Source organism: Lissotriton vulgaris, chromosome 12 (genome assembly GCF_964263255.1).
Source record: "Lissotriton vulgaris chromosome 12, aLisVul1.2, whole genome shotgun sequence".
NCBI lineage: Eukaryota > Metazoa > Chordata > Amphibia > Caudata > Salamandridae > Lissotriton > Lissotriton vulgaris.
Genome location: NC_141700.1, coordinates 797,708,540 through 797,731,837, shown reverse-complemented (window position 1 = coordinate 797,731,837; position 23,298 = coordinate 797,708,540). Strand labels below are relative to the sequence as shown.

Here is a 23,298-nt window from a genome sequence, read left to right as displayed (position 1 = left end):
CTAGAAGACTAAGGATAAGGAATTACCACCGGGACCAAAGAAGCAGCTGCAGCACTGCCTAGAGGACTAAGGATAAGGAATCACCACTGGGACCAAAGAAGCAGCTGCAGCACTGCCTAGAAGCCTAAGGATAAGGAATTACCACTGGGACCAAAGAAGCAGCTGCAGCACTGCCTCGAGGACTAAGGATAAGGAATTACCACCGGGACCAAAGAAGCAGCTGCAGCACTGCCTAGAAGCCTAAGGATAAGAAATTACCACTGGGACCAAAGAAGCAGCTGCAGCACTGCTAGAAGACTAAGGATAAGGAATCACCACTGGGACCAAAGAAGCAGCTGCAGCACTGCCTAGAAGACTAAGGATAAGGAATTACCACTGGGACCAAAGAAGCAGCTGCAGCACTGCCTAGAAGACTAAGGATAAGGAATTACCACCGGGACCAAAGAAGCAGCTGCAGCACTGCCTAGAGGACTAAGGATAAGGAATTACCACTGGGACCAAAGAAGCAGCTGCAGCACTGCCTAGAAGACTAAGGATAAAGAATTACCACTGGGACCAAAGAAGCAGCTGCAGCACTGCCTAGAGGACTAAGGATAAGGAATCACCACTGGGACTAGAGAAGCAGCTGCAGCACTGCCTAGAAGACTAAGGATAAAGAATTACCACTGGGACCAAAGAAGCAGCTGCAGCACTGCCTAGAAGCCTAAGGATAAGGAATCACCACTGGGACCAAAGAAGCAGCTGCAGCACTGCCTAGAAGACTAAGGATAAGGAATCACCACTGGGACCAAAGAAGCAGCTGCAGCACTGCCTAGAAGCCTAAGGATAAGGAATTACCACTGGGACCAAAGAAGCAGCTGCAGCACTGCCTAGAGGACTAAGGATAAAGAATTACCACTGGGACCAAAGAAGCAGCTGCAGCACTGCCTAGAAGACTAAGGATAAGGAATCACCACTGGGACCAAAGAAGCAGCTGCAGCACTGCCTAGAAGCCTAAGGATAAGGAATTACCACTGGGACCAAAGAAGCAGCTGCAGCACTGCCTAGAGGACTAAGGATAAGGAATTACCACTGGGACCAAAGAAGCAGCTGCAGCACTGCTAGAGGACTAAGGATAAGGAATCACCACTGGGACCAAAGAAGCAGCTGCAGCACTGCCTAGAAGACTAAGGATAAGGAATTACCACTGGGACCAAAGAAGCAGCTGCAGCACTGCCTAGAAGACTAAGGATAAAGAATTACCACTGGGACCAAAGAAGCAGCTGCAGCACTGCCTAGAAGACTAAGGATAAGGAATTACCACCGGGACCAAAGAAGCAGCTGCAGCACTGCCTAGAGGACTAAGGATAAGGAATCACCACTGGGACCAAAGAAGCAGCTGCAGCACTGCCTAGAAGCCTAAGGATAAGGAATTACCACTGGGACCAAAGAAGCAGCTGCAGCACTGCCTCGAGGACTAAGGATAAGGAATTACCACCGGGACCAAAGAAGCAGCTGCAGCACTGCCTAGAAGCCTAAGGATAAGGAAATACCACTGGGACCAAAGAAGCAGCTGCAGCACTGCCTAGAAGCCTAAGGATAAGAAATTACCACTGGGACCAAAGAAGCAGCTGCAGCACTGCTAGAAGACTAAGGATAAGGAATCACCACTGGGACCAAAGAAGCAGCTGCAGCACTGCCTAGAAGACTAAGGATAAGGAATTACCACTGGGACCAAAGAAGCAGCTGCAGCACTGCCTAGAGGACTAAGGATAAGGAATCACTACTCGGACCAAAGAAGCAGCTGCAGCACTGCCTAGAGGACTAAGGATAAGGAATTACCACTGGGACCAAAGAAGCAGCTGCAGCACTGCCTAGAAGACTAAGGATAAGGAATTACCACTGGGACCAAAGAAGCAGCTGCAGCATTGCCTAGAGGACTAAGGATAAGGAATTACCACCGGGACCAAAGAAGCAGCTGCAGCACTGCCTAGAAGCCTAAGGATAAGGAAATACCACTGGGACCAAAGAAGCAGCTGCAGCACTGCCTAGAAGCCTAAGGATAAGAAATTACCACTGGGACCAAAGAAGCAGCTGCAGCACTGCTAGAAGACTAAGGATAAGGAATCACCACTGGGACCAAAGAAGCAGCTGCAGCACTGCCTAGAAGACTAAGGATAAGGAATTACCACTGGGACCAAAGAAGCAGCTGCAGCACTGCCTAGAGGACTAAGGATAAGGAATCACTACTCGGACCAAAGAAGCAGCTGCAGCACTGCCTAGAAGACTAAGGATAAGGAATCACCACTGGGACCAAAGAAGCAGCTGCAGCACTGCTAGAGGACTAAGGATAAGGAATCACCACTGGGACTAGAGAAGCAGCTGCAGCACTGCCTCGAGGACTAAGGATAAGGAATTACCACTGGGACCAAAGAAGCAGCTGCAGCACTGCCTAGAGGACTAAGGATAAGGAATTACCACTGGGACCAAAGAAGCAGCTGCAGCACTGCTAGAGGACTAAGGATAAGGAATCACCACTGGGACCAAAGAAGCAGCTGCAGCACTGCCTAGAAGACTAAGGATAAAGAATTACCACTGGGACCAAAGTAGCAGCTGCAGCACTGCCTAGAAGACTAAGGATAAGGAATCACCACTGGGACTAGAGAAGCAGCTGCAGCACTGCCTAGAAGACTAAGGATAAAGAATTACCACTGGGACCAAAGAAGCAGCTGCAGCACTGCCTAGAGGACTAAGGATAAGGAATCACCACTGGGACCAAAGAAGCAGCTGCAGCACTGCCTAGAAGACTAAGGATAAAGAATTACCACTGGGACCAAAGAAGCAGCTGCAGCACTGCCTAGAGGACTAAGGATAAAGAATTACCACTGGGACCAAAGAAGCAGCTGCAGCACTGCCTAGAAGACTAAGGATAAGGAATTACCACTGGGACCAAAGAAGCAGCTGCAGCACGGCCTAGAGGTCTAAGGATAAAGAATTACCACTGGGACCAAAGAAGCAGCTGCAGCACTGCCTAGAAGCCTAAGGATAAGGAATTACCACCGGGACCAAAGAAGCAGCTGCAGCACTGCCTAGAAGACTAAGGAAGACTCACATGCGGAGTCCCGCAGGGGTCTTCGCTTAGTCCCACCCTGTTTAATGTTTACATGGCCCCCCTGGAAGATGTTGTGACCCCCTATGGGATCAAGGTTGTCAACTACGCTGATGACACCCAACTGGTCGTCTCCCTCTCCCAGCTGGACAAACATCCAGACAGCCTGCGGAACTGTCTCCAGGACATCTACTCCTGGATGTGCGAATCTTCCCTCAAATTGAACGGTGCCAAAACCGAAATTATGCTCCTGGGTAACAAATGGTCCTCAATCCCCGCCGCGGTGTGGCCAGACACCTTTGGTGAGATTCCCACTCCTAAGACCCAAGTCAAAACGCTAGGCGTCTGGCTGGAACCAAGCCTCACCATGAAGACCCAGGCGACCAAGACCGCTGGAACATGCTTTGGCCTCTTGCGATCTACCCGCAAGATCCTCCCCCTCCTCCCCCCGCTCTCCAGGAAGCTGCTGATTCAAGGGCTCATCCTAGCCAGACTTGATTATAGCAACGCCGTCTACCTTGGTGCACCGGAGTTCACCCTTGCCAAACTCCAACGGGCACAAAACGCTGCGGCAAGGCTCATATTGGACCTCCCCCCTAGAGCCTCTGCCAAGCCGGCCCTCAAGGCCCTTCACTGGCTCCCTGTCCGCCAGCGAATTGAGTTTAAAGCAATGTGCACCAGCCATAAACTCATTAATGGTGCCGGCCCGGCCGCCCTGAAAGACCTTGTCACCCCCTACAAAGCCTCAAGGTCACTGCGCTCGGACGATGAGCATCTGGCCATCGTCCCTAAATTTAAGAAGGCTCGAACCGGCGGCCGCCGCTTCTCGGTCAAAGCCTCTTCAGGTTGGAACGCACTGCCTCGCCACTTGCGTCTGGAACCCTCCCACGCCCTCTTCCGAAAAAAACTAAAGACTTTCCTATTCCCTAAATAGTCCTCCGGTCCCCCCCTCCTCCTGGATATTGCAAGTCTATAGCGCGGGGATGCCTCCGGGTCACCAGGCGCTTTATAAATTTATAAATAAATAAATAAATAAGGATAAAGAATTACCACTGGGACCAAAGAAGCAGCTGCAGCACTGCCTAGAGGACTAAGGATAAGGAATCACCACTGGGACCAAAGAAGCAGCTGCAGCACTGCCTAGAGGACTAAGGATAAGGAATCACCACTGGGACCAAAGAAGCAGCTGCAGCACTGCCTAGAAGACTAAGGATAAGGAATCACCACTGGGACCAAAGAAGCAGCTGCAGCACTGCCTAGAGGACTAAGGATAAGGAATCACCACTGGGACCAAAGAAGCAGCTGCAGCACTGCCTAGAAGACTAAGGAAAAGGAATTACCACTGGGACCAAAGAAGCAGCTGCAGCACTGCCTAGAGGACTAAGGATAAGGAATCACCACTGGGACCAAAGAAGCAGCTGCAGCACTGCCTAGAAGACTAAGGATAAAGAATTACCACTGGGACCAAAGAAGCAGCTGCAGCACTGCCTAGAGGACTAAGGATAAGGAATCACCACTGGGACCAAAGAAGCAGCTGCAGCACTGCCTAGAAGACTAAGGAAAAGGAATTACCACTGGGACCAAAGAAGCAGCTGCAGCACGGCCTAGAGGACTAAGGATAAGGAATCACCACTGGGACCAAAGAAGCAGCTGCAGCACTGCCTAGAAGACTAAGGATAAGGAATCACTACTCGGACCAAAGAAGCAGCTGCAGCACTGCCTAGAGGACTAAGGATATGGAATTACCACTGGGACCAAAGAAGCAGCTGCAGCACTGCCTAGAGGACTAAGGATAAGGAATTACCACCGGGACCAAAGAAGCAGCTGCAGCACGGCCTAGAGGACTAAGGATAAGGAATTACCACCGGGACCAAAGAAGCAGCTGCAGCACTGCCTAGAGGACTAAGTATAAGGAATCACCACTGGGACTAGAGAAGCAGCTGCAGCACTGCCTCGAGGACTAAGGATAAGGAATTACCACTGGGACCAAAGAAGCAGCTGCAGCACTGCCTAGAGGACTAAGGATAAGGAATTACCACTGGGACCAAAGAAGCAGCTGCAGCACTGCCTAGAAGACTAAGGATAAAGAATTACCACTGGGACCAAAGAAGCAACTGCAGCACTGCCTAGAGGACTAAGGATAAAGAATTACCACTGGGACCAAAGAAGCAGCTGCAGCACTGCCTAGAAGACGAAGGATAAAGAATTACCACTGGGACCAAAGAAGCAGCTGCAGCACTGCCTAGAAGCCTAAGGATAAGGAATTACCACCGGGACCAAAGAAGCAGCTGCAGCACTGCCTAGAAGACTAAGGATAAGGAATTACCACTGGGACCAAAGAAGCAGCTGCAGCACTGCTAGAGGACTAAGGATAAAGAATTACCACTGGGACCAAAGAAGCAGCTGCAGCACTGCCTAGAAGACTAAGGATAAAGAATTACCACTGGGACCAAAGAAGCAGCTGCAGCACTGCCTAGAAGACTAAGGATAAGGAATCACCACTGGGACCAAAGAAGCAGCTGCAGCACTGCCTAGAAGACTAAGGATAAGGAATCACCACTGGGACCAAAGAAGCAGCTGCAGCACTGCCTAGAAGACTAAGGATAAAGAATTACCACTGGGACCAAAGAAGCAGCTGCAGCACTGCCTAGAGGACTAAGGATAAAGAATTACCACTGGGACCAAAGAAGCAGCTGCAGCACTGCCTAGAGGACTAAGGATAAGGAATCACCACTGGGACCAAAGAAGCAGCTGCAGCACTGCCTAGAAGACTAAGGATAAGGAATCACCACTGGGACCAAAGAAGCAGCTGCAGCACTGCCTAGAAGACTAAGGATAAAGAATTACCACTGGGACCAAAGAAGCAGCTGCAGCACTGCCTAGAGGACTAAGGATAAAGAATTACCACTGGGACCAAAGAAGCAGCTGCAGCACTGCCTAGAGGACTAAGGATAAGGAATCACCACTGGGACCAAAGAAGCAGCTGCAGCACTGCCTAGAAGACTAAGGATAAAGAATTACCACTGGGACCAAAGAAGCAGCTGCAGCACTGCCTAGAAGACTAAGGATAAGGAATCACCACTGGGACCAAAGAAGCAGCTGCAGCACTGCCTAGAAGACTAAGGAAAAGGAATTACCACTGGGACCAAAGAAGCAGCTGCAGCACTGCCTAGAGGACTAAGGATAAGGAATCACCACTGGGACCAAAGAAGCAGCTGCAGCACTGCCTAGAAGACTAAGGATAAAGAATTACCACTGGGACCAAAGAAGCAGCTGCAGCACTGCCTAGAGGACTAAGGATAAGGAATCACCACTGGGACCAAAGAAGCAGCTGCAGCACTGCCTAGAAGACTAAGGAAAAGGAATTACCACTGGGACCAAAGAAGCAGCTGCAGCACGGCCTAGAGGACTAAGGATAAGGAATCACCACTGGGACCAAAGAAGCAGCTGCAGCACTGCCTAGAAGACTAAGGATAAGGAATCACTACTCGGACCAAAGAAGCAGCTGCAGCACTGCCTAGAGGACTAAGGATATGGAATTACCACTGGGACCAAAGAAGCAGCTGCAGCACTGCCTAGAGGACTAAGGATAAGGAATTACCACCGGGACCAAAGAAGCAGCTGCAGCACGGCCTAGAGGACTAAGGATAAGGAATTACCACCGGGACCAAAGAAGCAGCTGCAGCACTGCCTAGAGGACTAAGTATAAGGAATCACCACTGGGACTAGAGAAGCAGCTGCAGCACTGCCTCGAGGACTAAGGATAAGGAATTACCACTGGGACCAAAGAAGCAGCTGCAGCACTGCCTAGAGGACTAAGGATAAGGAATTACTACTGGGACCAAAGAAGCAGCTGCAGCACTGCCTAGAAGACTATGGATAAAGAATTACCACTGGGACCAAAGAAGCAACTGCAGCACTGCCTAGAGGACTAAGGATAAGGAATCACCACTGGGACCAAAGAAGCAGCTGCAGCACTGCCTAGAAGACTAAGGATAAAGAATTACCACTGGGACCAAAGAAGCAGCTGCAGCCCTGCCTAGAGGACTAAGGATAAAGAATTACCACTGGGACCAAAGAAGCAGCTGCAGCAATGCCTAGAGGACTAAGGATAAGGAATCACCACTGGGACCAAAGAAGCAGCTGCAGCACTGCCTAGAAGACTAAGGATAAAGAATTACCACTGGGACCAAAGAAGCAGCTGCAGCACTGCCTAGAGGACTAAGGATAAAGAATTACCACTGGGACCAAAGAAGCAGCTGCAGCACTGCCTAGAGGACTAAGGATAAGGAATCACCACTGGGACCAAAGAAGCAGCTGCAGCACTGCCTAGAAGACTAAGGATAAAGAATTACCACTGGGACCAGAGAAGCAGCTGCAGCACTGCCTAGAAGACTAAGGATAAAGAATTACCACTGGGACCAAAGAAGCAGCTGCAGCACTGCCTAGAAGACTAAGGATAACGAATTACCACTGGGACCAAAGAAGCAGCTGCAGCACTGCCTAGAAGACTAAGGATAAAGAATTACCACTGGGACCAAAGAAGCAGCTGCAGCACTGCCTAGAGGACTAAGGATAAGGAATCACCACTGGGACCAAAGAAGCAGCTGCAGCACTGCCTAGAAGACTAAGGATACTGAATCACCACTGGGACTAGAGAAGCAGCTGCAGCACTGCCTAGAAGACTAAGGATAAGGAATTACCACTGGGACAAAAGAAGCAGCTGCAGCACTGCCTAGAAGACTAAGGATAAGGAATCACCACTGGGACTAGAGAAGCAGCTGCAGCACTGCCTAGAAGACTAAGGATAAGGAATCACCACTGGGACCAAAGAAGCAGCTGCAGCACTGCCTAGAAGACTAAGGATAAAGAATTACCACTGGGACCAAAGAAGCAGCTGCAGCACTGCCTAGAGGACTAAGGATAAGGAATCACCACTGGGACCAAAGAAGCAGCTGCAGCACTGCCTAGAAGACTAAGGAAAAGGAATTACCACTGGGACCAAAGAAGCAGCTGCAGCACTGCCTAGAAGACTAAGGATAAAGAATTACCACTGGGACCAAAGAAGCAGCTGCAGCACTGCCTAGAGGACTAAGGATAAGGAATCACCACTGGGACTAGAGAAGCAGCTGCAACACTGCCTAGAAGACTAAGGATAAGGAATTACCACTGGGACTAGAGAAGCAGCCGCAGCACGGCCTAGAGGACTAAGGATAAGGAATCACCACTGGGACCAAAGAAGCAGCTGCAGCACTGCCTAAAAGACTAAGGATAAGGAATCACCACTGGGACTAGAGAAGCAGCTGCAGCACTGCCTCGAGGACTAAGGATAAGGAATTACCACCGGGACCAAAGAAGCAGCTGCAGCACTGCCTAGAGGACTAAGGATAAGGAATCACCACTGGGACTAGAGAAGCAGCTGCAGCACTGCCTCGAGGACTAAGGATAAGGAATTACCACCGGGACCAAAGAAGCAGCTGCAGCACTGCCTAGAAGACTAAGGATAAGGAAATACCACTGGGACCAAAGAAGCAGCTGCAGCACTGCCTAGAGGACTAAGGATAAGGAATTACCACCGGGACCAAAGAAGCAGCTGAAGCACTGCCTAGAGGACTAAGGATAAAGAATTACCACTGGGACCAAAGAAGCAGCTGCAGCACTGCCTAGAGGACTAAGGATAAGGAATCACCACTGGGACCAAAGAAGCAGCTGCAGCACTGCCTAGAAGCCTAAGGATAAGGAATTACCACCGGGACCAAAGAAGCAGCTGCAGCACTGCCTAGAAGACTAAGGATAAGGAAATACCACTGGGACCAAAGAAGCAGCTGCAGCACTGCCTCGAGGACTAAGGATAAGGAATTACCACCGGGACCAAAGAAGCAGCTGCAGCACTGCCTAGAAGACTAAGGATAAGGAAATACCACTGGGACCAAAGAAGCAGCTGCAGCACTGCCTCGAGGACTAAGGATAAGGAATTACCACCGGGACCAAAGAAGCAGCTGCAGCACTGCCTAGAGGACTAAGGATAAGGAATCACCACTGGGACCAAAGAAGCAGCTGCAGCACTGCCTCGAGGACTAAGTATAAGGAATCACCACTGGGACTAGAGAAGCAGCTGCAGCACTGCCTAGAAGCCTAAGGATAAGGAATCACCACCGGGACCAAAGAAGCAGCTGCAGCACGGCCTAGAGGACTAAGGATAAGGAATTACCACTGGGACTAGAGAAGCAGCTGCAGCACTGCCTCGAGGACTAAGGATAAAGAATTACCACTGGGACCAAAGAAGCAGCTGCAGCACTGCCTAGAGGACTAAGGATAAGGAATTACCACTGGGACCAAAGAAGCAGCTGCAGCACGGCCTAGAGGACTAAGGATAAGGAATCACCACTGGGACCAAAGAAGCAGCTGCAGCACTGCCTAGAGGACTAAGGATAAGGAATCACCACTGGGACCAAAGAAGCAGCTGCAGCACTGCCTAGAAGACTAAGGATAAGGAATCACCACTGGGACCAAAGAAGCAGCTGCAGCACGGCCTAGAGGACTAAGGATAAGGAATCACCACTGGGACCAAAGAAGCAGCTGCAGCACTGCCTAGAAGACTAAGGATAAGGAATCACCACTGGGACCAAAGAAGCAGCTGCAGCACTGCCTAGAAGACTAAGGATAAGGAATCACCACTGGGACTAGAGAAGCAGCTGCAGCACTGCCTAGAAGCCTAAGGATAAGGAATTACCACTGGGACCAAAGAAGCAGCTGCAGCACTGCCTAGAAGCCTAAGGATAAGGAATTACCACCGGGACCAAAGAAGCAGCTGCAGCACTGCCTAGAAGACTAAGGATAAGGAATCACCACTGGGACTAGAGAAGCAGCTGCAGCACTGCCTAGAGGACTAAGGAAAAGGAATTACCACTGGGACCAAAGAAGCAGCTGCAGCACTGCCTAGAAGACTAAGAATAAGGAATTACCACTGGGACCAAAGAAGCAGCTGCAGCACGGCCTAGAAGACTAAGGATAAGGAATTACCACTGGGACCAAAGAAGCAGCTGCAGCACTGCCTAGAAGACTAAGGAAAAGGAATTACCACTGGGACCAAAGAAGCAGCTGCAGCACTGCCTAGAAGACTAAGAATAAGGAATTACCACTGGGACCAAAGAAGCAGCTGCAGCACGGCCTAGAAGACTAAGGATAAGGAATTACCACTGGGACCAAAGAAGCAGCTGCAGCACTGCCTAGAGGACTAAGGATAAGGAATCACCACTGGGACCAAAGAAGCAGCTGCAGCACTGCCTAGAAGCCTAAGGATAAGGAATTACCACCGGGACCAAAGAAGCAGCTGCAGCACGGCCTAGAGGACTAAGGATAAGGAATCACCACTGGGACCAAAGAAGCAGCTGCAGCACTGCCTAGAGGACTAAGGATAAGGAATCACCACTGGGACCAAAGAAGCAGCTGCAGCACTGCCTATAGGACTTAAAATCAGCAGTGGCAGGTGCAGGTAAGGGTGGGGCGCTGTAGGGGGGATTTTGACAAACAACAGAATAGGAGTTATTTATTTAATTTGCCCTATTACATAGTCGGTCGAACCCCCCCCCACCTACCTACCTGCACACGTCTAGGAGGCCAAGAATAAGGAATTAAAATGGGCAGTGTCTAGAGGACAAAGAATTGCTACTGGAACCAGAGATGCAGCTGCAGCAGTGGCTGGAGGACTAAGAATGATTAACTACATCTGGGAGCAGAGACGCAGCTGCAGCACTGCTTAGAGGACTAAGAATGAGGAATTACATCTAGTAGCAGAGACACAGCTGCAGCACTGCTTAGAGGACTAAGAATGAGGAATTACATCTGGGAGCAGAGACACAGGTGCAGCAGTGGCTAGAGGAAGAAAAATGAGGATTTACCACTGGAACCGTAGGCACACCTAGCAGCACTGCCTAGAGGACTAAGAATGAGGAATTACATCTGGAAGCAGAGACGCAACTGCAGCAGTGGCTAGAGTACTAAGAATGAGGAATTACCACTGGAACCAGAGACTCAGATGCAGCAGTGGCTAGAGGACTAAGAATGAGGAATTACCACTGGGACCAAAGAAGCCGCTGCAGCAGTGGCTGGAGGACTAAGAATGAGGATTTACATCCGGGAGCAGAGACGCAGCAGTGGCTAGAGGACTAAGAATAAGGAAATATATCTGGGAGCAGAAAAGCAGCTCGCAGCCCTGGTTAGAGGACTAAGAATGAGGAATTACCACTGGAACCAGAGACTCAGATGCAGCAGTGGCTAGAGGACTAAGAATGAGGAATTACCACTGGGACCAAAGAAGCCGCTGCAGCAGTGGCTGGAGGACTAAGAATGAGGATTTACATCCGGGAGCAGAGACGCAGCAGTGGCTAGAGGACTAAGAATAAGGAAATATATCTGGGAGCAGAAAAGCAGCTCGCAGCCCTGGTTAGAGGACTAAGAATGAGGAATTACCACTGGAACCAGAGACTCAGATGCAGCAGTGGCTAGAGGACTAAGAATGAGGAATTACCACTGGGACCAAAGAAGCCGCTGCAGCAGTGGCTGGAGGACTAAGAATGAGGAAATATATCTGGGAGCAGAAAAGCAGCTGCAGCAGTGGCTGGAGGACTAAGAATGAGGAAATATATCTGGGAGCAGAAAAGCAGCTCGCAGCCCTGGTTAGAGGATCAAGAATGAGAAATTGCCAGTGGGAACAGAGACGCAGCTGATGCACTGCCTAGAGGACAAACAATAAGGAATTATTAGGGGGAGCAGAGAAGCAGCTCGCAGCAGCGACTAGAAGACTAAGGGCCCGATGTAGGTGGCCTTTACCGGTCGGTAACGGCCGATTTCGACCGTTACCGACCGGTAAATGGGTCAATGAGATGTAGGGGGACCTTGTTTACCGATGCGGTATATTTACCGAATCGGTAAAGTTACCGATTCTGTAAAATACCGATTCGGTATTTTACATATGTAGGTGGGACTCTTCTGAGTCCCAGAGGCCTTACAGAATCGGTATTTTACCATGAAATAAAAACTCATGGTAAAACACTGATTCCGGTGTGCATGCACACCTATGCCATGTGACAGGCAGACCTGCCCTTAGGGCAGGTCTGCCTGCCACATGGCACCCACGCCTGTATTGGGGGTGCCAGAGGGTGTCAAAGTGACACCCCCTGCACCCTTGATGGATTCGGTATTTACCGATTCGGTAAATACCGAATCGGTAATGCCCATTGTTTCCTATGGGCTTCAAAGCCCATAGGAAGCAATGGGCATTACCGATTCGGTATTTACCGAATCGGTAAATACCGATTTTTACCGAATCGGTAATCAAAACATCTGAATTACCTACATTTCCCCCCCTCCAATTTACCACTTCTTAAATACCGAATCGGTATGATTCGGTATTTCAGAAGTGGTAAAGTGGAGTTTACCTACATCGGGCCCCAAGAATGAGGAATTACCACAGGAACCAGTGTTCTTGTGGATGGAGTGAAGATGACCTCTGCACATTGTCTACCACGTTTTGGCCTCGAGCTGCATGTCTACCACCCGAGTTGTGCCGTTGTGCACACAGCCAAAGAGTGGAGCTGTGCCTCTGTCACACCTCACAGATGGCCAGTTACATGTGTGTCAAACTGGTCCAAAGCCCCAAACTCCTGTAGTGTGACTTGCAGTTAGCTAGTTTTCAGTGTTGGGTTCTTGATACGATTCAACTGATTGTGCTACAGCCAAGATACTTACCTGATGAAGAGTGATTTTCAAACATTCATGCATTCGAATTAGATCTGAGGGATGGTACTTTTCACACAATATGTTCACCAATTGGAGCACTCATTATAAAAAAAAGTGGCGGACGCATGGAACCAGTCCTGCAGATGGATGGCCACTGATATGGATGCTATCAGGCTGGTACCTTCGGAGATTCATAAAGGTTCTTTCAAGGAGAGCGCATCTAAAAGAACCGCAACTGAAAATGATTTATTTTTGGGTCCAAATTTTTTATCATACAATGAAAACAACAGTAATTAGTAATCAACGCCCATGATCATGTTTCTTTTTCTTATTGCCATGACTCAGCATTAAACAAATGAGGTAATGCAATCTATATTTACAAGTTTGCGGTGGGGCTTAGTGTTTCCGGTACTGAAGCGCTGCCACGGTCCACCTACTAACTTAGGACTCCGTGACACGTTGTTGGAGACTCCAGGGAGTCGCAATGGGAGGGTAAGCTAACGAGCTGGATAACACTTTTCACATTGGCTACAAGTCCTCTGAGAGTAAAGGACCCTCTGCACTGTTCATAGACCAAAATGCGCAACTCGAGACAAACTATACAGGGGCAAAATAAAAAGCGGGAGGGGTGGAGGAAAGTGCATGAAACAAAGAGAGTTTCAATGAAAATACTTTCAAATAAACGACTATTTTTAATATAAACAAAATCGGCGATACCGGCTATGAACTCAAAAGCTGGATTCAACTTGCAGAGCTTACATGCTGCATGACGTGAGACTAATCATGCAGGAGCTAAATAAAATAGGGGGGTGCCCAGAAAAGGCGCCCTTGGAATGCCTCTGTCTACAACTAACAAACAAAATGTGTGGCTACCTTCAATCCAAGTGAGGCTTGCCATGCTGGTTAAATAAATAAAATAAAAAAACTTTGCAGGAGAGCGTCTCTTGTGGGTGGAAAGTGGGCAGGGCTTCATGCCGTTATCCTGAATACAGCATGTCTCGAAGACACAGCGCAAGTGCTGCCTAGGCGAGACCCAAAAAAAAAAAAAACATAAGCAAACGTTCTGGACCAACTTATCAACAGCACACTCCCAGAATCTGAGGATGATTGTCTCTACATGTGAAGTCCTGGCATTTTCCATTTTTCTTTTGTAGTAAATAAACAGCTGAAAAAAATCTGTTACTGTCAGTTGCAACTTCCGCTAGAGTTATGCCCATTTGCCTACTTAATGTATCTGCATACATGTTTCTTCTACTGGTGGAAGATATACTACTGATGAAATGTTCCTTTTAATAGCATACTGCCAAATCTGTTCTACCCATTTCAAAAGTGGGTAGAAGATGGTTTCCCCTTTGGTTGATCGGAAAAAAGCAGATTTTGCATCGTCTGTGATTCCATAAATTGTCTTGTTCTCAAATGTGACTCTGAAACAGTTTCAGAGTCAGGAATACTGCCTTTAACTCCTAGCAATTGATGTGACCCAGGTTTGTGCCTACCAATCGCATGTAGAGTGTCTCCTACAAACGATACAGTCATGAAGGGAACACTTAAATGAATCTCTGCCCCTGGCAATTGTTGGGGCCGCATTCTAGTCCATCGTTTTTCACTAACTATGCCACTAAAAGCCCACTTATGGGTCCCATGCTCACTTTGCCACAGGACTCAGGGCACATACTACAAAAAAAAGCCTAAATAGGGTGGAACCACTCTGGGTTTGCTTGTGATCCCACTCAGAGGGGACTTGGCAATTCATGCTGAAATGTTCCTACTGGAGTAAGTCCAGGGCAGATCTGCATATGGCTGGCATTGGTCTGAGATTCCACGGTGGGATTCTGGCCAACAGTAATTTTCAGTGGCTGAGATTAATCCATGCAATTCAACCATCATATTTTTACTTTCCTTAGTCCTGTAGTATGTGAAGCACAATCAAGCAGCATATTAAGTATTCAGGCAAGAGCCTAACAACCCACGAAAGAGGAGCGGGCACAATGATTTAGTCACTACATCGAAAGTTCCAGAGACACAAGTACAATCATTCCGTGCCTGATGAGTACCCATCATGCACACAGGGTGTGACAACAATGAAGACCATTCAAAAATGTCTAGCAGAGGAAAAATACCAATGGAGGGAATCATCGACAAATGAGTGAGTGGCTAGCTTCATCCCCACAACTATTACTTAGTGTACAGAGCCCCACACACAACACGAAACATGCCCACCAACAGGAGAGGAACATGTTTTGACAAAGCACCTACTGAGCAGAAAAGGACAGACCAATTCTAATACTCCCTGAAAAAGCAAGCTTATCAATGGCTATTTATGGTGCGCAGTCGATGACCACATCTCAACTGTTGCAGGCCATGGTTTTCACACAGAAGTGTTGTTGGCAGGATGAGCTGCTAAGGACAACAGTGAAGTCTTGGAGGAAGGTGAGCGACTAGAGGATTTTGGGAAGATAAAACCCCATGAATGCTCGACTAGAAGGCTAATGCTGCTAGACACATTGTGGGTCTTCAAGAAGTAGTCACGGACACATATTACATACTAAAGGGCTTGGATATCTCTGAGGCAGTCACAATCACAGAAAAGTGTCACTGCTACATCAACACATCACGGTTAGTCTGTCCTGGGCAACGTCCTATTTCCACCCTACTCCATTTTCTCAGAAGCAAACAGCCTCCTGGCGGGCCTTTAATCTAAGTCACTGAAAAGGTTTATCTGACATTTGTTAGCACATGTTTTAGGCACAGAGGAAGATGAAGCTGCACTTACCATCTAAAGAAAGCCAGTCCAGTTGGGTACTGGGCAGAGCCATGAAGGTGCGGGCTCTGTACTCAAACAACACAGAATTGGAGAGGATTTGATTGTCCTTTACCACCTGCAGCGTGACCAGCCCAGCCTCGTGTGCTGCAAAAAGGTTAAGAGGTTGGTGAGCAGACAGTTCCAAGCAAGGGAGCAGCACAGCATCCACCACCAATACAATGGACCACACACTCAGCATCTACTTCTCTGCAAGGCCAAGAGCTCCTCCAGCTCTTACATCTAGCTCTTGTCTTAACATGTACAGGGCCCTCTGTAAACATGGCAGCCATCTTACAATGTGGTATTTTACAAATTCAGTGCGATGAGAAGATCATCAGGAAACACTAATGCTATCTGTTTCCTAAGCAGCAGCTATTCTCATATCTTCCTATTTTAAGCATGTGTGATTATATCATCTGGGCCAGTTTTTTCCTTTGCATTCTGGGATTTGTGGAGAAGTGTGGCTCACCGATTAGAGTGGCAGACCCTGAGGCAGAGGTCTGGTCCGGACCAGGGTTGGCAGGGTCTTGGGCTCCATGTCCTTGGACCCGATAATTCTCGCCTCGGTGCCTACTCTAATCATGGGTTCCACTCTGCAACTCTGGGAAAAAGCTTGCTTAGGGCCCGATGTAGGTACCAAATACCGGTCGGAAACGGCCGATTTCGGCCGTTTCCGACCGGTATTTGGCCTACTGAGATGTAGGGGACCTTTTTTTGTCCAATTCGGTAAAATTACCGAATCGCAAAAATACCGAATCGGTAATTTTACCGATTTTTAAATTTGGGATGTAGGTGGGACTACTTTCTGTCCCACAGGCCCTTCAGATTCGGTATTTTAACACCCAATCCGATTGGGTGTTAAAATACCGAATCCAGGTGTGCATGCACATGTGTGCATGCACACCTATGCCATGTGACAGACAGACATGCCCTTAGGGCATGTCTGTGTGCCACATGGCTCACATGCCTGTTTTGGGGGTGCTAGAGGGTGTCAAAGTGACACCCCCTGCACCCTTGCACAAATCGGTAATTACTGAATCGGTAATTACCGATTCGGTAGTGCCCATTGATTCCTATGGGCTTCAAGGCCCATAGGAAGCAATGGGGGATACCGAATCGGTATTTACAGAATCGGTAAATACCGAATCTTACAGATTCGGTATTTACCGAATCTGAAATACCTACATCTCCCCCCCTTTAATTTACCACTTCATAAATACCGATTCGGTATGATTCGGTATTTATGAAGTGGTAAATGTAGATTTACCTACATCGGGCCCCTCTCCACACCGGCCCTAACAACGCTAGGATGCCTGGCTTCACCTTGGGGGTGCCCAGGAGTGGACACCTCACAGGAACAGGCCAGGAAGGGTTCCACAGCGGTATTCGTACAGCGCTTAGAGACCCCTGGGTGATAGGCGCTATACAAATCCAAATTACATTTACATTTACATTTGTAGTCCTCCTTCATCCCCTCATAAAATCAGGACTGCTGGTCCCAAAAATGCAAAAAAAACAAGCATTTACAATGCAATAGGTCTCGCATTAGGAAAGTTTGAGCTGTTGGTATTGTAAATGACAAATTTTATATTTATCTGTTGGTTTTGAAAATACCAAAATTAATAGCTTTGTCATTTACAATGCCAATAGTTTTAACTTTCGCAAATGTGACACCTATAGCATTTGTAATGCAATATGTGTTGTATTTACGTGACTTAGATGTTGAGTGCAGTGTAATTATGTGGCGTGTTATTATGTGGCACTGAGTGGTATTTGGAGTGCATGTTGCATTGAGTGCAGTGTAATTATGTGGCGTGTAATTATGTGGCACTGAGTTGTATTTGGAGTGTATGTTGCATTGAGTGCAGTGTAATTATGTGGTGTGTAATTATGTGGCACTGAGTTGTATTTGGAGTGTATGTTGCATTGAGTGCAGTGTAATTACGTGGTGTGTAATTATGTGGCACTGAGTTGTATTTGGAGTGTATGTTGCATTGAGCGCAGTCTAATCAGTAGAGTGTAATTAATGTGGCGTGTAATTATGTGGCACTGAGTGGCATTTGGAGTGTATGTTGCATTGAGCGCAGTCTAATCAGAAGAGTGTACTTTTGTGGCATGTAATTATGTGGCACTGAGTGGTATTTGGAGTGTATGTTGCATTGAGTGCAGTGCAATTATGTGGCACTGAGTGGTATTTGGAGTGTATGTTGCGTTGAGTGCAATGTAGTTATGAAGCATAATTATGTGGCACTGAGTGGTATTGTGTGGAGTGTGTTGCATTCAGTAGAGTATAATTATGTGGCGTGTAATTATGTGACAGTGGTATTTGGAGTGTATGTTGCGTTGAGTGCAGTGTAATTATGTGGCGTGTAATTATGTGGAGTGTATGATGTATTCAGTATAGTGTAATTGTGTGGCGTGCAATTATGTGGCACTGAGTGGTATTGTTTGGAGTGTATGTTGCATTGAGTGCAGTGTAATTATGTAGCATATAATTGTGGCACTGAGTGGTATTGTGTGGAGTGTGTGTTGCATAGGGTCCAAACTATGAGGCGAGCCCTCACCCCCCCCCCCTAGACACTTGCTTGTTGTTTATCAACTTCATGTTACGGAATCACAATCCAGCCCTTGAGCCCAGGCTCCTTCCTGCCAGTGAGATAGATCAAAAGAGACTTCTTGACCGTGCACAGACAGGCAAAGGGAAAAGAACACAATCCTTCTGAGATGCAGGTAGGTTACGTTTTAAATAAATACTATTATTGTGGCGACTCGTTACACATTTTTGCCAATACTAATATTGCATTGCGAATTCGAGGGTGCCTACCGCTGTTGCCCCCAAAAGAAATCACCGCCGCAGCCCGGCTCCGTGAAAACCGTAAGTCAGGCACTTTTGGCCCAGACGGGGGCGGGGCCTGCAATCCAGCAGGAAGTTCCGCCCGCCGCCGCCGAGGAAGCAGTGAAGCCGGCCGACTCCGACCAGCGCTGCAGAGGAGACACGCCGAAAGAGCCCGGTGAGTGGGAGGGGAGGGGAGGGGGGTGTACGCGTGTGTGTCTGTTCGAATGTGTCTGTGTGTGTGCGCGTGGGTCTGCGTGTGTGCGCGTGGGTCTGCGTGTGTGTATGCAGTGTGTGTATGCAGAGTGTGTGGCTGGGTATGTGCGCATGCGTGACTGTGGGAGTGTGTTTGCGCAAGGGAATGAGACACGAGAGGGGCAAGGCGACGTGCGCGCCCACGAGGTGAAATCTGCGTCTGCGCTCGTGCCCCTCTCGTGTCCACTCTCCCAAATACGGGCAACATTAGTTGTGTTCGCTGACAGCTTGCAATGCTTTCGCATTGCAAGCTACGTCAGCTCGCCCTAAAAAAGACTGCCTTAGCATAGTGTGCTGCCCGGCTAGTACTTTGCTGCTTCCATCATTGCATCCAAATATTTAATCCAGCACGTAACTTAACTACAACAACCCAGGACTGTTGGCTTTGCCAATGGTTGTTCGTTGCATAAGATTAAATTAGCAACAACTCTGGCTTAATTGTATATAGTATTGAAAATGCTTCCATTCTAAAATGATGAAACTGTAAAATAACTATAACGAGTCTCTTTGAAGTTACATCACAGGCAGTGAAGGGCGGTACTGCCGCAGAGTTCAAATTCTTTTTTTCGCCCTTAGAGTGAGGGCAAAAATGGGAAGTCCGATAGGGACCGATCTCGGCACCTGCTTTATAGAACTTGCCGGTGCTGGGCGCCGGCAGGACCCGGCCCTATGTACGCCTTATAATGCACACGACACAACCACCTGCACGCCATACTCCATTTCTGCATCGAAGGAGCACTGGGCTACGTTAGCATGCGATAGCAATGGAATCTTTTCGTGCCTGTCAACCTCCAATACCCCATGATGGGGTTTCCATGTGAATTTTGCCAAGCCAGACTTCTGATAACTGAAATAATCATTGTACCCACCTCCCCCCTCTACTAACCACATAAAGGTGGATTATATTTGCAGAATAAACTTCCTTTGCCTTGTTTTTAACAGACTGCCGTGACACCACACCCTTACTGATGAACTTCGGGGTGGCTTCCCTGCCTTTCATTTCATCATCTTATCTGCATGCAACACTCGCAGTTACGCAGATGTCTAAACTTGCTCAGAGAAGCAAAAAAGATATACTTGCCCAGCCTCTGCTTTCAAGATCATGACGCACCCACTTTACAGTTCCAAGTGCAAACATATTTCGCGAGATTTTTGCTTATTGTAAAAAGAAAGAAATCGCCGCCGCAGCCCTGCTCCGTGAAAACCGGAAGTCAGGCACTTTTGGCCCAGACGGGGGCGGGGCCTGCAATCCAGCAGGAAGTTCCGCCCGCCGCCGCCGAGGAAGCAGTGAAGCCGGCCGACTCCGACCAGCGCTGCAGAGGAGACACGCCGAAAGAGCCCGGTGAGTGGGAGGGGAGGGGAGGGGGGTGTACGCGTGTGTGTCTGTTCGAATGTGTCTGTGTGTGTGCGCGTGGGTCTGCGTGTGTGCGCGTGGGTCTGCGTGTGTGTATGCAGTGTGTGTATGCAGTGTGTGTGGCTGGGTTATGTGCGCATGCGTGACTGTGGGAGTGTGTTTGCGCAAGGGAATGAGACACGAGAGGGGCAAGGCGACGTGCGCGCCCACGAAGTGAAATCCGCGTCTGCGCTCGTGCCCCTCTCGTGTCCACTCTCCCAAATACGGGCAACATTAGTTGTCTTCGCTGACAGCTTGCAATGCTTTCGCATTGCAAGCTACGTCAGCTCGCCCTAAAAACATGAGCTGGAAAAGCAACTCACTTGTGGATATGGTAACACAGAACACTGAAGTATTTGTAGGTGTTAGGCTTATTTGTAGGTAAAGAATACGTAGTATGATGGAGTCACCAAAGCATATACAAATGTCTGGAAAGCTGAAATTCAAGGAATTTGGTGAAGAGCACACACCTTTCGATTTAATTAAGGGGATAAGGATTCCTTTTGATGAAACTCAAAGAGAGATGCACTGAAAGAGAGAGCCCACAGTTCCACCATCACCAATCATTGTGTTTGCCTATGCAGTGCTTTGAGCTACAGTTTTCATGACTTAAAGGTGAGCCAATGCATTCTGTGGCTGCTTATGACAGGATAGCTAGAACCAGGCACAAGTAACCTGGGGAGGGCGCTGTTATGATGTGCAGGCAGAAGGTTCAGGCCTGCTGCAGTTCCATCTAAACATTACATTTTCTGTCATACTCTGCATGTTTTTAAAACAAAACTGGAATGATCAGAAGTATGGACTTACATATTTTGTTAATGACATAACTAAAAGAATGCCACAAGGATAAAAAAAACACCTTATAAAATAAGAGATGGTCATGATATGTACCTGCTACTTTTGACCATGCCACAACAAAAACTCCTTATTTAGGGATTTAAAGCACAAGATTAAGTCAGCACCCGGAGTGATCCATTCAATAATTAAGCACAAGAAGAGCGGTTGTTACCAGGACAGTAGCAGCGCAAGACTCCGGACTGTATGAGTGAAGCAGGAACTGTGATCTGGTCAAAGACGCAGGAGTATGTCTCGGCATCCTCAGTCCATGGACCGGTGATCAGTACCTTCACACCACCCTGGCAAAAAGAGGCAATCATCAGGTCATTAGCTAGATCAGTTTGGCGACATATTACATCATTGCATGGCTAAAGGTGGAAGGGATCACACTGTTAATCCACATCTTCTGAGAAGGTATCGTATAGACAACAGCAGTGGGTGCCACGGTGGTCCATTGTTTTGAAATGTCTGCAGGTTGCAGTGAGAACCCAAGAACCCAGTAGATCATTTTAACGATAAATGACGGCCATCATAAGTCACTGTCAGCAAGGTCAGAGATATGGCCATATAAAGCTGTATAAACAAGTGTCAACATATGTTACCTACTGTGAGTAAGCAAGCAGCTATTCACAGTCTTCTATGCAGACAGCCTTCATGTTCTGTCCATATGGAACTGGCAGTCCTGTTGGCACAACAATACACAGCCCTCCCTCACCTCTTATAACATCCAAAGGTTTCACCTCATTCTTTTGTCTTCATCTATTAGAGCCTCTATGTAGGAAAGCGCACCTTCTTGACATGGTCACCCCCACCTTTGGACATAGCACTGATGTCTTTCGATCAAAAGTGCACCAGTCCGTGCTAACCAGCCCCCCAGTGCCAGTGCTCCTTCTCTTAAAACAGATACATGTCTAATTGTAACACATTTGCCAAGGACCTTAGCACCCCTGTAAGTTCCTAGTATATGGTAACTCTGGTATCGAGGGCATGGGTACTAAAGAGGGTCCCTATGTGCGGCAGCATGTATTGTGCAACTCAAAAGGAACCACACAAAAATGCATGCAGGATGAATGAAATGGAGCAAACAATTTTGAAAACTCGACATGACCCACACCCTGTGTGTCATGCCTGTACACAATGCATACACTATATGTAAGTAACCCCTACCGCAGGCCTTAGAGCCCTAAGGCAGGGTGCATTATATTATATGGAAGGACAGATCTGTATGAGCAGATATGCCCCTAAGATGTCTGGTTCCATTGTCACAACATTGCAAGTGATCAGGAAGCCATCTTAAGCATATCTACTGGGCACTGTTCATTAAGAGTCACCCAGCTACACAATGGCTTCTCTGAAGATAATGTTGTTTGGTATCAAACCCCTAGTCTTAACCCCTTAACTGCAGCGCAAATTCCCCCTCAGTGAGGGAGAATTAAAGAGTGGACGGGGCTGCGACGGTCAACGGACATGCGCAGCACCAGGGAGACAGTGCTTGCATCGGCCATTGGCCGACGCAAGCACCGAACGGGTTCATAAATCCACACTGATGCCAGTGTTGTATTATGACATACGCTGATTGGGAACCTTAGAGGTACCCCCTGAACCCTACCAGCCATTTAGCGTGCTGATTGACTGGACCATTCCAGGCTCCCACCAGAGACGAGTTTATAACCCCCTGCTCGGGAGAGCCAACGCTCTCAGAGGTCAGAAACAATGCTTGTTCTGGCAGGAGGTGTCCACATATCCTCCATCAGGGTGGCTGGTGATTGAGGCTTCAAACCCCCTGCCACCTTTGATATGCAATTCCAGCTTCCTCCAGACCAGGAGAATGCCACCCCCTGCCATGGGGCACATTTGGAACCAGAGCAAGCCGGCAAACGAGCTAGTCAGTAGGCGAGTTGCACTATCAGGCTACGCACACTCCTAAGTGTGCTTAGCCTGAAGTGGATGCTCAAGGAAGGGTTTCATCATCTTGCTTTTGGCAAACGTAGGAACTCTGGGTCAGGTTTATGCCCACTCTCCATAGGAAGTGGTCATCTAGGGAGTGTAGTCACCCCAGGGGTAAATAGCCCATTGGTTACTACCCTACACTCCCCTTAACGCTCCTTAATCCAGTATTTAGATGGCCCCCTGACCCAGGTACTCAACTACGTAGGAACCAAAGAAGTAAAGAAGAGAGCAGTCACCACGAGATCTAAGGACTTACACTGAACTAGCCGTCCATCCCTCCCTTGCTGCTGGTACCTCGACAATTGCACTGACCAGGCTCATCCAAAAGCGTCGCATCCTCCATAGCCTGTGGAGGACTGTCCAGCACTTCAACAATCAAGCATCATCTCGCTCTGGGT

The 23,298-nt window shown here is 48.3% G+C and overlaps 1 protein-coding gene across 4 annotated transcripts in view; it reads right to left on the bottom strand.

The window, feature by feature from the left end:
* Nucleotides 1-23,298, bottom strand: part of CAMTA2 (calmodulin binding transcription activator 2) — an 897,177-nt gene that overhangs the window by 468,090 nt on the left and 405,789 nt on the right. For all 4 annotated transcript variants that reach the window (XM_086946206.1, XM_086946207.1, XM_086946208.1 and 1 more), the window contains exons 10-11: nucleotides 21,123-21,249; nucleotides 15,603-15,737 (exon numbers count right to left, since the gene is read on the bottom strand). In XM_086946206.1, coding sequence (XP_086802332.1) covers nucleotides 15,603-15,737; nucleotides 21,123-21,249 — 262 coding nt within the window. The remainder of the gene's footprint in view (nucleotides 1-15,602; nucleotides 15,738-21,122; nucleotides 21,250-23,298) is intronic.